Source organism: Sus scrofa, chromosome 12 (assembly GCF_054392235.1).
Source record: "Sus scrofa isolate SSC_HxYL_T2T_F1_AM1 chromosome 12, Sscrofa_HxYL_maternal_Yorkshire_Landrace_v2.0, whole genome shotgun sequence".
NCBI classification, from domain to species: domain Eukaryota; kingdom Metazoa; phylum Chordata; class Mammalia; order Artiodactyla; family Suidae; genus Sus; species Sus scrofa.
The window spans coordinates 6,796,461-6,812,044 of NC_139394.1; the positions used below are offsets into that span (position 1 = coordinate 6,796,461).

The 15,584-nt window shown below is 54.8% G+C and overlaps 2 protein-coding genes across 2 annotated transcripts in view; one reads left to right on the plus strand and one right to left on the minus strand.

The window, feature by feature from the left end:
- Positions 1 to 15,584, plus strand: part of LOC102158693 (CMRF35-like molecule 1) — a 437,861-nt gene that overhangs the window by 253,050 nt on the left and 169,227 nt on the right. The window lies entirely within an intron of this gene.
- Positions 5,482 to 10,919, minus strand: GPR142 (G protein-coupled receptor 142). The gene is made up of 3 exons (XM_021066682.2): positions 10,767 to 10,919; positions 9,543 to 9,701; positions 5,482 to 8,280 (listed from the first exon to the last, which is right to left on the minus strand). The coding sequence occupies exons 1-3, from the start codon at positions 10,789 to 10,791 to the stop codon at positions 7,409 to 7,411; spliced, it is 1,056 nt and encodes a 351-aa protein (XP_020922341.2). The 5' UTR covers positions 10,792 to 10,919; the 3' UTR covers positions 5,482 to 7,408.

Here is a 15,584-nt window from a genome sequence, read left to right on the forward strand (position 1 = left end):
CTCTTCCCGGGGCCTCAAAGTCGTCTCTGAGACCATAGCCTTCCATTTAAAGCCAACTCACACCTCCCTGCTCCTTTCCCTCCGCTAACTCCCCTCCCCCCACCGTCCCGCCCCCACCCTCCGGGGGGTGGGGGGAGGGGAGGGGAGGGGCAGATCCGCGGCCACCGCGTCTGGGCATCAGAGCATTCCTCTCCCTCGGCCCGGCCCTGCCGGCTAAATATACCTCTAGGAGGAGTCCGGGAAGGCACCACCACAGACCTCGTTAACTCTTTCACATCCAGCAGCCCCGGAGAGAGGGCAGACTGGAGGGGGGCGCGGGGGGTGGGGGGCGCTGGCAATCCGGTGGGAGGGGCGCCCAAGGCCACAGGGAGGACCCAACTCCTCCCACCGGCCTAGGGGATGGGGACCTGGGGTCAGGGGTGGGAGGTGACTTTGGGGAGGACCAACTGTGACCTCACCACCCCCTCCCCGCTCCTGCCCAGAAGGAGGAAACAGGTAAAGAGGCGGGCAGGTGGGGACTCTGTAACTCTAACCTCTTGGCAGCGGAGAGGCTAAGTCCCGCCCTAAGCCACGTTCTCCAGGAGGGACCTGGAGGATGGCCTCGCCTCTGCTTTCAAGAAAGTGAGGGAGTCCCGGGGGGGGGGGGGGGGCTCCCCTTCTCTGCGGGGCGGGTCCCCTCCACCGGCTCCTTGAGCAGAGGTGTGAAGGCTGGAGCTGGCCTCAGTCAGAAGAGGCTCTGGATCGGCCTCCTCCTTTCCTTCCCTAAATAGAGGGCCAGGGCCCTAGCATGGCACCCCCCCCCCCCACGGCCTAGGTCAGGCTCCTTGCCCCCAAAGGTGCCCCCGGAGCCCCTCCCCCCAAGCCTCCTAGGATCTCCTGGTTGGAGAGCAGGCAGCATCCTGGGAGCCCCACCCTGGGTCCCCTCTGCCCTGGGTCCCAGCTCTGCTCATGACTCACTGTGGGGTTCCCTCCCTCCTCACTTTCCAGCGCCTTTCCCTCCATCCCTGTCCTGTGGGGCTGATGCCAACGTTCAAACTCCCTTGGTGGGGAGGACGCCCAAGTGGCCACCACGGACAGGAACCGCTGGCCAGGGGTGGGATCTGGGTGGAACCTGGGACCCCAGAGTCACTGACTGAGGCCCTGGGGCTCTTCAGAGCACGGAAGGCAGGCGGCCAGATCCGAGGCCGCAGGAGGGGCTGGCTGGACCCTGCGCATGCAGGGTGGAGGGACGAGCACAATGAAAGGGCCCTTCACACAGTGCCACGCTGTGAAACCTTTCCAACCGCAGGAAGGATCTGAGAAACCTGCAGTGACCTGCCGCCCCCCGCTGGCTAACCCCAGCTTGGCAGGAGAACGTGGCTTCTGTGGCTTCAGGGTGGAGGAGAGGGACAAAGGGAGCAGCTGAGCCCTGCCTTCCACAGTGCTCCCCGCTGGCTGTGGACAGGGGGTAGGCACTGTTTCTTTGCAATAACTTAGATCCGCCTAGAAATCTGGCTTAAAGCCCTGCCCCTGGGGCTCCTGGTCCGGTCGGTCCATCCCGCCAGTCTTGCAGCGCCCCCTGCTGTCTGAGCCCATAGAGACAGGCCAAAGGGGGAGCTGGGCCTCAGGACCCTTCCAGGAGGCCAAATTTTCCCACTGACAAAGGAGTTTGGGCTTCAGGGGAGGTGGCGGGAGGGGGGAGCCGCACAAGATTCCCAAGACACCCCCATGTCAACGACAGTCCTGTTGTCCCTGCCAGCGCATCTATAACCTGGCTGACAAAGGGCTCAACATTTAATTCAATAAATAAGTATACTGTTCCTCTCTGGGGCACCTCCCCTGGGCCTGGTTGCTGAAAACAACAGATCTTCCAAAAGTCTGGCTTCTTGTCCCTATCATGCCCCCACCCCCATTCCAGGACGACACGGGAAGCTGTGGGTTTACCCAATTAGCCTGAAGTGGACTGGATGTGGCGTGGGGCGGGCAGGGGCGGGACTGGGGAAGTGAGAACAGGCCTGGGGGCTCTGACAGCCACATAAGAAACTATAGGAAGTAGGTGTAGATAAGAGGGCATCTTTGGCAAAGCTGGAAAGCTGTGCAAACTTTCAGCCTAGCGTAGAATGGAAAAACACGGCTGGAGGTGGGAGCACTAAAGGGAGTCCAGGAGACTCGGCAAACAATGTATTTATTCTCCTGTCTGAGAACCAATAAGAGCAGAGGGATCCTTAACCCACCGAGCGAGGCCAGGAATCGAACCCGCAACCTGATGGTTCCTAGTCAGATTCTTTAACCACTGAGCCACAATGGGAACTCCAGACACCCAATCATGATTAAGAAAGTAGGAGAAACTCTTCTGAAATAAAAGATACAGTCAGTGTGGAATTTAAAAGATCTATAGCAGACTTGGGGAAACTGGTTGTTTTTTTTCTTTTTTGGCCACACCTCTGGCATGTGAAAGTTCCCCCTGTGCAACAAGAGAACTTCAAACTCTGGGAAACTTCTTGAAGAAAGACACTTGTCTTCAGATATTTTTCATCACAGTTTAATCAAAAAACATCAAGATCTTCCAAGAATCCAGGAAGAAAGATGATGTTTAAGATTCAAAACCTACACTGAATCCTGCTACTGCAACCAGCAGTAAAAATGGGAGAAAAAAGAATGTATACATGTATGTGTAACTGGGTCACCATGCTGTACAGTAGAAAAAAAAATGAACTGGGGAAATAACAACAAAAAAATTAAAAATTAAATTAAATTAAATTTAAAAAAGAAAGAAAAATGGAGGGGGTTCCCATCATGGTGCAGCGGAAACAAATCCAGCTAGCATCCATGAGGACTCAGGTTTGATCCCTGGCCTTGCTCAGTGGGTTAAGGATCCAGCATTGCCAAGAGCTGTCGTGTAGGTCGCAGATGCGGCTCGGTTCCCGAGTTGCTGTGGCTGTGGTGTAAGCCGGCGGCTACAGCTCCGATTGGGCCCCTAGCCTGGGAACCTCCATATGCCTCCAGTGTAGCCCTAAAAAGACAAAAAAAAAAAAAAAAAAAAAAAAAAAAAAAAAAAAAAGAAAAAGAAAAAAGAAAGAAAGAAAGAAAGAAGTGAAGGAATATTTCCTTGGGGGTGGGAGTGGAGGGGGACTGTAAGGAAAAAACTTAGAATTCCAAAAAGGATTTCTGTTAGTCTGGATATTTCAGCAGGAGGAATGAAGGGTCACCCACACACCAGCAGTCCTGTTCTCCTTCAGAAGACTGAGAGTTTAATGCTGAAAATGCACCAGAGTTCCCTGGTGGCCTAGTGCCTCGGGTGCAGACAAAAAAAAAAAAAAAAAAATGCACGGGCATTCCTGCTGTGGCACAGTGGGATCGGAGGCATCTCTGTAGCACCAGGACACAGGTTTGATCCCCAGCCCGGCACAGCAGGTTACAGGATCCAGTGTTGCCCCAGCTGTGGTGTAGGTTTTAACTGTGTCTTGGTTCTGATCCCCGGCCTGGGAACTGCACATGCCACAGGGCAGCCAAAAAAAGAAAAACAAAAAATGCATATAAAGGGAGCAAAAGTACTTAAAAAATTTTTTTTATTATGGTTGATTTACAATGTTCTGTCAATTTCTGCTGTATAGCGAGGTGCCCCAGTTGTATGTATATACATTCTTTTTCTCATATTGTCTTTTATTATGTTCTGTCACAAGTGATTGGACATAGTTCCCCTTGCTGTACAGCAGGATCTCATCAAAAGCAGTTTTTGGGTTTTTATTCTTTTCAGGGCTGTACCATAAAGTTCCCAGGCTAGGGGTTGAATTAGAGCTACAGCTGCCAACCTACGCCATAGCCACAGCAGCACCAGATTCTTAACCCACTGAGTGGGGCCAGGGATCGAACCCGAGTCTTCATGGCTACTAGTCGCGTTTGTTACCACTGAGCCACAACGAGAACTTCCAAAAGCAGTGTTAAGAATACTTTTCGTTCCCATTTCAGTGGCATGCTTATCACAGTGATGATCTCTCTACCTTTTATTAAAGATGACCAGAATGTTCAAAAGAAACTACTGCCTAACGCATCTTATTAGGGAAATATGAGATTGTGTCCCAGATCTGCTGGGTCCAGGACAAGAAATTTATAAGAGGTGCACACAGCGCTAAAGCTCCCCTTCCTCTAATCTTCTGCATCTGTGACCGTCTGCGAGGTGCTGGGTGGACAGGGAAGGGATCAGGAACCCGTAGACATGGTTTGAGTCTCAATACTGCTCTTGACCAGCGCAGCTGCAGGGGTATCATTGAACATCTGGGTACCTCTGTTCCCTCTGTCTGTAAAATGGTTGGAATACCCAGGATGCTGGCTTATTTGGAACCCTGAGTTGTGAATCCCCCCACCAGTGCAAACTTCTGTCTGCCTCAATAGGGCCTCCCCACCTGTTCTGGAAATCCCTCCTCTCCCTGGGGCTCAGGGACAATGAGTGAATTCTTTCATCTCTGGGAGGACAGCCCACCAGCTGGTTGAAAGGAGCTTCCTGTCTTGCTCCACCGCAGCGGCCCTTTCATGACAAGGGTCCCCCAATACTGGGCAGCTCTCCTGCAGGGTCCTGCAGGTTTTGCTCAGAGTGGGAAGGGGGGGTCTCTCCTCCACAATGTTCTATTTTTTTTTTTTTTTTTGGATCTCTGCCCTGGATGTCAGGAAGTTTTGGGGCCAGGGATTGAACCCGCATCCCAGCAGTGAGCCGAGACACTGCGGTGACAATGCTAGATCCCTTTTTTTTTTTTTTTTTTTTTTTTTTGGTCTTTTTGCCTTTTCTAGGGCTGCTTCCCGCAGCATATGGAGGTTCCCAGGCTAGGGATCTAACCGGAGGGAGCTGTAGCCGCCAGCCTACACCAGAGCAACGCTGGATCCAAGCTGTGTCTGCAACCTACACCACAGCTCACAGCAACGCTGGATCCTTAACCCAATGAGGAAGGGCAGGGATTGAACCCACAACCTCATGGTTCCTAGTCAGATTCATTAACCACTGCGCCACGACGGGAACTCTGACAATGCCAGATCCTTAACCAGTAGCATTGGGAGGCACCTTTTTTCTCAGCAGCCCCCTTGGTAGGGTGGACTTGACCTCTGGGCTGGGGAAGCATCCTTCTCATCCTCTTGTGCTTCTTCTTGGGGTCCCTGCCCTTGCACCCCCTCCTCCTTCAGCAAAGAGTGAAGCTCTGGTTCCTCCGCTCTCTCTCACTGTGCACAGAGTTGAGCTCACAGTAAAACCCATCTGCTGACACCGGGTTGGGGTGGAGGAAGGCACAGCGGGGCACCCAGGAGGGAGTCCAGGCAGCTAGGGCTCAAAGGACCTGAACTCCTTATTCGATGTGTTAAATTACATGGAGATATACTTGTTGGAGAAAAAGGGAGGGGGGAGAAACAGTCAAATAAGACAAAATTATAACAGTTTAGTCATCACACAAAGTCAAGGACCTTTCATTCCACCTCAAGGGCTATAGATAATATTCGTAACCAAATCTTTTTCTAAACTTTTATTTATTTATTTATTTATTTGTCTGTTTTAGGGCCATACCCGTGGCACATGTTGAAGTTCCCAGACTAGGGGTGGAATTGGAGTTGTAGCTGCTGGCCTACATCACAGCCACAGCAACGCCAGATCCAAGCCACATCTGTGACCTACACCACAGCTCACGGCAACCCTGGATCCTTAACCCACTGAGGGAGGCCAGGGATTGAACCCACGTCCTCGTGGATGCTAGTTGGGTTTGTTACCACTGCTCCATGACTGGAACTCCTCTGAACCAGATCTTTTATAGATACTGAACCACACACACACACAAGAACACATACACGCACACACGCATGTGCAAACACACACCCGCCTTGTGGAAGAAGTTTACAGAATGCGGCCACAAGCACATAAACTCCAGACCAGTTGGAACCAGATGGTGGATGATGTTGCTGGTGACCTCACCACAGACCAATCAGAAGAGCGTCCATGAGCTGATCACGCACCCGGCAACCTTCCCCCTCACACTATCTTTGAAAATCTTTTCCTAAAAGCCGTGGGGGAGTTCTGGCCTTTTGAGCTGTAGCTGCCTGGACTCGGGACCAGAAGTGTCCCAGAATCCAGAATTTTTCAGAATAGAGGGAGGCAGTGTGTGGCCCAGACACTGTATCAGCTGCAGAGTCTAGCAGGGTGTGGGGCAGTAGGGGAAAGTTACGCCTGCTGGGAGCCTGCACCAGAACCTTCGTAGCAGGACACCACCAAGCCCCATGTGATCTTGCATCCATTCTGGTCCAGCTTTGTTGCTAAATGTGTTTGTGGTAAACTCAGGAAAAATGTTTTGGTTTTCAGGGCTTTTTGGAGTTTAGAATTGTGGATCGAGGATTGGAGACCCGCCTTTTTCTCCTTCTGGGTGTGGCTGAAAGTCCCTTCCTGCCAGCTGTTGGGGTGGAGGGGGAGTAGGGAGGAAAGGGCGGAAAGCCAAGTGCATTTATTTCGCACCAACTGTGTGCCTGACGCGCATCTGGCTCTTTCGCTTCTGTGATCCCATTAAGGGCTTGGGTGCTGGTGGGGGCCCGCCTGGACCATTCAGGGGAAAGGTCAGCTCAGTCTGATCTAAAAGCAGAAAGCAGGCTGCTAATGTGTTTACCCAATGCCTGGAGCAGGTGGGAGGTTCATCTGCTAATCTCTCCCAGCTGCCTCTAGGGCTGGCATCACTGAAAAGAGAGAGGCCGGGAGGGGCTGAGCAGAGCCCCTCAGGGTCTCAGATCAGCTGAGCCACCTCCCTTCCACCCCTTGGTGGAGAAAGAGCCTTCTTCTCCAAGTGGAGGAGGCTCAGGCGCGGGACCAAGGCCTCCCTTCCAAGCCTCCTGGCCCCTGAGCTAAGAGGGAACCTCCTTTCTTTGTCCTGGTCCTTGGCAACCATGAAAACTGCAGCCCCGGGGCTGTTTTGGGCCCTTGAACCCATTCTAGCTTCTGGGCAGAAAGTTAAATGAAATCAATCCAGACCTCAGGCAGGGGTTGTGTTGCCCCAGCCCTGGGACAACACACCTGCTTAAGATCACCCCCTTTCCCAGGTGGCCCCCTCCCTGCATTGGATTCCCCCAGACCAGGAAAGGCCTGGAATCCTGAAGGTATCTTCTTTTCCTCTGGCATTGCCACTAGAAGTTGATCACAAGAGAAGTGATCAACTCAGAGAATGAAAGGCGGGCTCTAGGCTGGAAACAATATACATCTTTCCATCCATCCATCCATCCATCCATCTATTCATCCATCCATTCAGTCATTCATTCACTCAACCATCATTCATTTAGCTTCCTGGGGAGCCACTCCTGAAGGAAGGAGCCTCCTACCCCACCACACATTGCAAAGTAGGGTGTTGATAAGGTTTGTGGGCACAACCACAAAGACCCAAGTACATCTGGCGTGAGCTCCCTGAATGCCCCCCCGCTACAATTCTGCCCCTCTGGGGAGTCCTGGAGCCTTTAGCACAGGTTCTGCCACCATACCCACAGATCGTGACCCCAGGCCACAGGGCAAGTGGGTGTCATGGATGACCTCTCGGACAGTGGCCCGGAAAGTCTTGCTGACAAAGCAGTAGAGGCCAAAATTAACCGCTGTGTTGAGCATGGCCGCCATGTTGGCCACATCCAAGGCCAGGTGGACCCTCCAGTCCCGGGAGACGGGGGCCACGTACAGGTGGTAGAGCATGACAAAGATCCGGGGTGCCCAAAGGAGTGCGAAGAGCGTGGTGACGCCCAGGAGGATGGCTGTGCTCTTGCCCACCCGGGGCGGCAGCCCTCTCTGGCTCCTCCTCCGGAGCCGGCAGATGATGGCCGAGTTGGCGACCAGGAAAACGCCACAAGGGATGAAATAGACGATGAGGCAGTGAGCCCACTTGAGGACCTTGTCCATTGTGCTGGGAGGGTCCGCGTCCCTCCACACATCCAGCCACCAGTAGAAGGGGATGCCGGTCAGCAGGGCAGCACCAAGGACAGCGGCAATGGCCCGGCGAGTCCGGCCAGGGGATGAGGTGGCCCGATGGCGCAGGGGGTGGCACAGGGCACTGTACCGGTCGACCGTGAGCAGGACAGCGATCCAGACTGAGGCGTGGTTGGCCGCAAACTCCAGGATGTTCGCCGTGCGCACCACGGCCCGGGGCACCTCCCGGGCTAGCACCGCGCCCTGCAGGAGGAAGCCCACGAACACGATGACCACCTGGGTGACGATATCCGAGGCTGTGAGCGCCAGAAGGTAGCAGTAGGAGGGCTTCCTGGTCCTGGCGGCAAGGCGGGCCAGGGCCGCTGTGGTCAGGAGATTAACTGACAGTAACCGAGGTTGGGGATGGGAGAGGTCAGAGGCATTAGAAGGGCTGCTCAGATTTGCTTCAGCATCATCCCGCCCCACCTGCTGGTTCTGGCTTCTCTTTTCCTCTTTCCCGATCTTTCTTTCTTTCCTTCTTCTTTCCTTCCTTTCTTTTTTTTTTTTTTCCCCTGCCATACCTGCAGCATGTGGAAGTTCCCAGACCAGGGATCGAACCCACACCCCAGCAATGACCCGAGCCACAGCAGTGACAATGTCTGATTTTTTCTTTTTTTTTTTTTTTCTAGGGCCACACCCACAGCATATGGAGGTTCCCAGGCTAGGGGTCCAATCGGGGCTATAGCGTCCAGCCTACACCACAGCCACAGCAACGCCAGATCCTTAACCCACTGAGCGAGGCCAGGGATTGAACCCACAACCTCATGGTTCCTAGTCAGATTTGTTTCTGCTGCACCACTACGCTGGATTCTTAAGCCGCTGAACAACCAGGGAGCTCCCTCCAGATCCTTCTTACAACTCACTGGGTCAGGAAGGTTAACAGACCAGCCCTGCCCTGTCCAGCCACACAGTGCCAGCCTCTTGCCTTACACACAGGCTTCCCTGGTGACAGGCAGGGACAGGCAATTGCCCAATCCTACCCGTCCTTGCCTGCATCCACACCCCACCCTGACCCCCAGCGCTGCCCTCTGAGTGCAGTGGATGGTACAGGACACTTTCCACGGAGCTGAGGGAGCCCTGCATGCATTTAGTCATCCTAAGAGAGTGCCCCTTCCTCGGGGGCAGAAGCAGGCTGTCTGCTCTGGTAAAACCTTGGGTTTGCTTATTTATTTATCTTGCTTTTTAGGGCCACGCCCTCAGTGCACAGAAGTTCCCAGCCTAGGGGTACTATTGGAGCTACAGCTGCCGGCCTGCACCACAGCCACAGCAACGTGGGATCTGAGCCACACCTGCGACCTACACCACAGCTCATGGTGGATCTTAACCCATGGAGCAGGGCCACAGATTGAACCCGTGTCCTCATGGATACTAGTGGGGTTCATTTCCACTGAGCCACACCTTGGGTTTAACTATTATCACTCTTCCCGGCCTCTCACTTTTACTTCCACTATGCTTGCTCTCTGATGACTCAGATCACCCCACAAAGGCAAAGGGATCCCTGGGGTCTATGTCCTGGGTCTCAGGGGTCAGCACAGAGGATTGGCACCCATTGAAGGAGGACCCCCATTTCTTGCCAACCCCCAGACCCCAGCTCCCCACTCACCAGGCAGCCCCAGGCCCAGCAGGATGCTGTAGTAGATGACAGGGATGACACCGGCCACACATGGGGACCTCCCTGGGATCTCTGGCCAATGGCCTTCAAACTCCTGGCTCAGCCCACTGCCATTGGCGGTAGGCAGCAGGGTCGCTCGAGGCTGGCCAGCTAGGAAGGGCAGAAGTGGGGGTTAGAGCCTTCGGTCTCTTTCCAGCCTGGCCTGGCAGCAGCCCCCCACCCCCACCCCCCGACCCTGACCCTGACCCTGAGGCCTTTATTCACCCCTGCTCTGGGCCGGCCCCCTGGTCAGGCCTGGCCCCCCCATGAATGGGAGGAAGGACTCGGTGGGCGTTTCTTGTTGTCAGAGCCATTTCTCGATCTCATTGCTCCCAGTGGATCTTAAGGCTGGAAAGCAGATCCCTAAAATGGGCTGCTAGTCACTGGTGGGGGTGGGGGTGGAGGTGGGGCACTTGTGAAATACAGGTTCCTGAGCCTCGCTCCAGGCAGTCTGAGCCAGAGAGTCCGGACTGGGGCTTGAGCAGCTATGGTTTTTAAAGCATCCTGGGTGATTTGAACCACAGGCAGCTGCGTGGCTTTACCAAATGGCAGCCCATCTTTAAGGAGAGATGTTAACGGAGTTCCCGTCACGGCTTAGCAGTAATGAACCCGACTAGTACCCATGAGGACTCAGGTTCGATCCCTGGCCTCACTCAGTGGGTTAAGGATCTGCCGTGATCTGTGGTGTGGGTCGAAGATGCAGCTTGGATTTGGCATTGCTGTGGCTGTGGCTGTGGTGTAGGCCGGCAGCTGCATCTCTGATTCGACCCTAGCCTGGGAACTTCCATATGCGGCAGGTGTGGCCCTAAAAACAAAAACAAACAAAAAACAAAAAAGGAGAGATGTTACTAAGTTCCCCTCCTTTAGATGATAAAGAACTTCCTCCTCTAATGCTCTTGGAGCTGGGACGGCCCTGGCTTTCTGATGGGGAAGCTGAGTCCAGGAGGTAGGGTGACCTGCCTGCCATCACACACAGCTGGCTGGTGGCCAGTCTGGGATAAAGACCAGCCACATGCTCTGGTCCCTGCCTGCCTCAGCTCACGCTTTAGGATTTGGGGTTTCACCTTCCGACTTTGATTTCCCCCAGCAGCTTCAAGCTCCCCGCCCTGGGCTCTCGGTTTCTTACTGGCCCTTCCGCCTTTCTCACCCCTTCCACCCCCGACCTAGAGGCTTTACCTGTGCCTTGTCCCGTAAGCCTCATGCTCCTGGGTCCTGAGTCTTGGGTCACCCTGTGGCTTTTTCTGGGGGTCCCTGCAGCTCCCTCTCAGCATTGCCAGCTCTCCACGATTCTTCCAGCGGCACTGAGCCAGCGGTCAGCGCCTGAGAGGTGGGGTGGTGGGAGGGGGGAGGAGGAGGAAGGAGAGGGTGGGGCTGAGGTGGAGGGAATAAGCCTATAATGCAGATGCTGCCTGGAGCAAAGGATCGCGAGAGGGCACAGGCAGGGAAGGGGAGAGGCTGGGAGGGGGACCCGGGGGAGGAGGTGGCCTCGGGGCTCTGGTGGGGCTGCCTTGGGCTCCAAGGGCACTGGGCTCAGGCTGACAGTCACACCCTGGGGGCAAGGACCTTGGGGACAGAAGGATTTCCAGAGCTGATTCTACTAATTTTAGAGAGTGGGGGAAACCAGTGCCAGGGGAGGAGAGGTGAGGCTGCCATGGGCAGGACCCCCTTCTGGAGAGAGGACTCAGGGGCCAAGTTTGAAGGAGTCAGTCCTGTGGTGGCTGTGGGCTATGGGCCAAGGAGGCTACCCAGGGGGCTGCTGGCCTGGAAGCATGGCAGGAAGCCATGTGCAATGCCCGCCAGGACCACCAGGAGAAGCCTCCCAGGCTGCCAGCCATGCTGGGAAGGCAAGACCCAGTGCCCTACCCCCGCAAGCTATTGTTTTCCTGGTGAAACGGACCATCCTTCATGGAAAATCAGTCACTGGCAAATAAACACCACCTAGTGTAGCCAGCACTCTGGAGAGGCTGGGATCTGCTTCTGGCCAGTTGCCCCACCCCACGAGGGGAAGAGTGACCAGTGCAGCCCACAGTGGGCGCCCGGGACACTGTGTGGATTTTCTCCAGGGAGAGTTGAGGCCCAGACTGGTATCGCTTGCCCCGCTTGCCCTCTGGGAATGTTGCTGAGTGGGTTTCTAGGCCCCCTCCGTTACATCCCACCTCTGGGGCTAGAGCTCTCTGAAATCCCAGCCCCACCTCCACGCCCAGTTGGGGGGCTCACAGAGGCCTTGCTGCCCCCTGGTGGCCAGGTCCTGACTCTGCAGGCTTCCGAGAGTCACTGGCTTTAGCCAAGTCACCTGGACAACAGGCAGTACCCACTCAGGTCCCCAGGCAGAGTGTCCGGGACTCCAGCCCCAGAGAAGGCAAGGAATTCCCCAACCTGCCACCCCCCTGCAGCAGGAGACTGTGGGTGAGCAAGGGGCCGCTTACAGCCTGATGTGAATCTCTGCCAACATTTCCCAGGACCTCCCCTGTCCTCCATGTGCCACCCTACTGGCAGCCCTGCAGGCTCAATCCAGTTACCTCCGTTTCACACAAGAGGGAATCGAGGCTCAGAGAAGTCCAGCAACTAGGCTAAAGCCACAGAGCTAGTAAGTGGGGGTTGGAATCCAAACTCAGGTTTGTCCTTTCCCTAGAGCAGGTGGCTGGTCACTGCCTCCCACCATCTTCTGCCGAAGAGCAGGTGCTCAGCCCGCCAGAGGCCACTGTGAGCTCAGGCTTTATAGAGGAGGGGGAGTGGGTCAGGCACCCAGCACTCCAGCTGGCGGAAGAGCGTGATGCCGAGGCAGAACAGTGGGTGTGGCACCGGGGGATAGCCTGGTTTCAGGGGCAGCTTACAATACTGAGTCAGTGACTTCAGGGAACAATCCCTTCCTGCTATATATATATTTTTTCTTTTTAGGGCCACACCCATGGCATATGGAGGTTTCCAGGCTAGGGGTCAAATTGGACCCCTAAGTGTAGGCCGGCAGCTATATCTCCAATTGGAGCTCTAACCTGGGAACCTCCATATACCATGGGTGCAGCACGAAAAAGACAAAAAATATATATATATGAATAACAAGTTAGAACTAGTAAGGGGCAGGACTTCTTAGAGATGGGGAGTTTGGGGGAACCCTCCTGAGTCTTCTTAGTAACCTGGAGCCTCCTTGATCTCTGCACACTTGAAATGCCACTCATCTAATTCTAGAAGGTAGATCTTAGCCTGAGGGTGTACATAACACCATAACACTCACCAGAATGCTTAGAACATACAGGTGCCCTGGCTCATAGGTGGGGCGTGGGAGTTTCTGGTGCAGGTGGGTGACACATCTAGAGACAGATGCAGAGCCGCAGAGCCTCTGGAGACTGGAGGTGTTTTTTTGTTTTGTTTTGTTTTGTTTTTTTGGCTGTGACTGTGACATGCAGAAATTCCCGAGGCAGGGTTCAGACATGAGCCACAGCAGCAGCCCAAGCCTCTGCAGTGACAGCGCTGGATCCTTAACCTGCTGAGCCACAGGAGAACTCCAAGACTAGAGTTAAGAAGTGTGTTTAGGTGGCCTAGCGTTTAAGGGTTCAGCATTGTTACTGCTATAGCCCAGGTTCGATCCCTGGCCCAGGAACTTCTGCATACAGCAGGTGTGGCCAAAAAGACCAAAACCAGTTTCCACACTAAAGAAACTCAAAATTAGCAAGAAAATCAAGAGGTAAGTAAATACTTCAAAAAAAAAAAAAAAGGATATTAAAAAAAGTATGTTGGAGTTCCCACCATGGCTCAGTGGTAACAAACCTGACTAGTATCCATGAGGATGCGGGTTCGATTCCTTACCTGGCTCAATGGTGCTGCCGTGAGTGACGGTGTAAGTCACAGACTTGGCTCAGATCTGGCCTTGCTGTGGCTGTGGCGTAGGTCGTTAGCTGTAGCTCTGATTCAGTCCCTAGCCTGGGAACTTGCATGTACCTCAGGTTCGGCCCTAAAAAGACCAAAAAAAAAAAAAAAAAAAAAAAAAAAAGAGCCACGTTTACTGAAAGACCATTTTCTGAGTGGTGGGTTCTCTTATCATCATCAATGACATTCCTATTGAAAAGCATTGTGCGCAGAAGCCAGGCTGCACTCAGAGGCCTGGACTCCAGTCACGCTGAGGCTCTGTCTTGCTGGGCTGGGCCAGGGAGGTACTGCAGCCCACGGGAAGGGCAGGCAGGCAGCCAGTAGGCAAGGGGTGGTGGATCTGGATGAGGGGAGCCAGGCGTGAAGGTCAGGGCAGCCGGGAGGGGTTTCCGCTGGGCTGGACAGCTGCATCTCTGCCAGCACGGACGAGGCAGGTGCCAGACCCAATTCCGGCTCTCTCCCCCGCCCCAGAGAGGGGGTGGAGCTGTTGCGTCTCTCTGTGCCAGCCAGGGGCAGAAATCAATGCATCGAGCTGGTCTCTGGGATCCAGAGAACAAGGGACAGCAGGCTGCGACCTGTCCCCAGTGAAGGACCAGGCCTCAGGGAGAACCTCTGAGCTGGATCTCTCGGGAGAGGCCCCTCCCCCACACTTCAATTCAGCAACTTCAAAGGACTCCCTCCCATGAAGATCTGGGCCAGGCCCTACTTTTTCCTGAAAAAGGTGAGGCCTCAATGGTACTGGCCCATCCATATGCATGCCCCGCAGGCTCTAAGCCTCACCCTCCTGATTTTAGAAGAGCACCTCTAGGAGTTCCCTCTGTGGTTCAGCGGAAATGAGCCCAACTAGTATCCATGAGGACATGGGTTTGATCCCTGGCCTCACTCAGTGGGTTAAGGAACTGGCGTTGCCATGAGCTGTGGTGTAGACTGCAGATGCGGCTCGTCTGCAGCTCTGATTCAACTCCTAGTCTGGGAAGTTCCATATGGCTTGGGTGCAGTGCTAAAAAGAAAAAAAAAAAAAAAAAAAAAAAAGAAGAAGAAAGAAAGAAAGGAAAAAGAGCACGCCTCTGCCCTAACCCAGCCAGGACCGCCAGCTAGGTCTCTGCCTCGGTCTCTCCCACTGCGGAGATGGGGTCCTGGTTCTGCTGTGTGTACCCTTGGAACTCTGAGATGGGGAAAACTCTCAGTAGGAAGTTGGTCAGAAGCTGCTAAAGAAGCCTTCCAATGAGGTGAACCAAGAGACCTGAGACCGCTTGGGAAGGTGAATATGAGTGAGTGAAGGAGCATCTCCAGTCTCCCCCCCTGGATTTGCACTGGATGGGCAGGGGGCTGGGCTTCCTGCCAAGGACCCGCCTCCAGCGAGGTGGCCAGCCCTATTCTGGCCAGGGATGCTCCCCTGCAGGGGTGCCCAGGGTAGTGTTCAGCTGCTCTATGCCTGGCCCTGCCATCTCAGCCCACCTTGACCGTGGTGGGGGGTGGTGAAGGTCACAGCCCCCATCTCTCTAAAGGCCCATCACCCTCCCCAGAGCATGGCAGGAGCATTGTTCAACAAAGAACAGGGAAATGATACCTGTTACCCCCTGGGCCTCAATTTGAGACACTTACCCTCTTTTCTGGAGGGCTAGCCCACCCCAAAATGGGAGAAGGGGAGGGCAGCCTGAGCCACCGCCCCCCTCTCCTCTTCCAGGCCCTTCCTTTGCAGTCGGCTCACCACGGGGCTCTGGCCACGATGCTGCCAAGCGTACCCTGTGCCAGTTAGAGACTGCACAGGGCGTTGGGGGAGGGGCTGCGGACCCTCCAGGCTGGTGGCTGCCAGTGGTCCCGAAGCCCTTGGCCTGCCCTTTGGAGAGCCTTAATCTTCCCAGAAGAGGAATGACTAGCTCTGCTGGGTGGTAGGAGATGTGGGGGAGGATGCCGGATCTGTTCCCCTCGGGGGCCCACGGGCAGCACAATAGCCCCTGGGGCTGCCTCTCTCTGGCTTAAGTGGTTGCCCGGGCAACCGCTGGGGCCAGTTTCCACCAATCCGAGGCAGGGGCTGAGTTGGGGGAGGGAAGCCGGCCGAGAAAGGGAGGGTGCCGGCCCCTTGAGCTAGATGGTATATAAGGAGGAGGGATGTGCACGGTCCCCTCC

Excerpts from the sequence above, each read along its gene's own strand:
- GPR142 (XM_021066682.2), bottom strand. The coding sequence starts at position 10,791 with ATGAGGCTTACGGGACAAGGCACAG. Across the intron at positions 9,702-10,766 it reads GCTTACGGGACAAGGCACAG|CTGGCCAGCCTCGAGCGACC; the intron begins GTAAAGCCTCTA and ends TGCCCTTCCTAG. Across the intron at positions 8,281-9,542 it reads GCTGGGCCTGGGGCTGCCTG|TTAATCTCCTGACCACAGCG; the intron begins GTGAGTGGGGAG and ends GGTTACTGTCAG.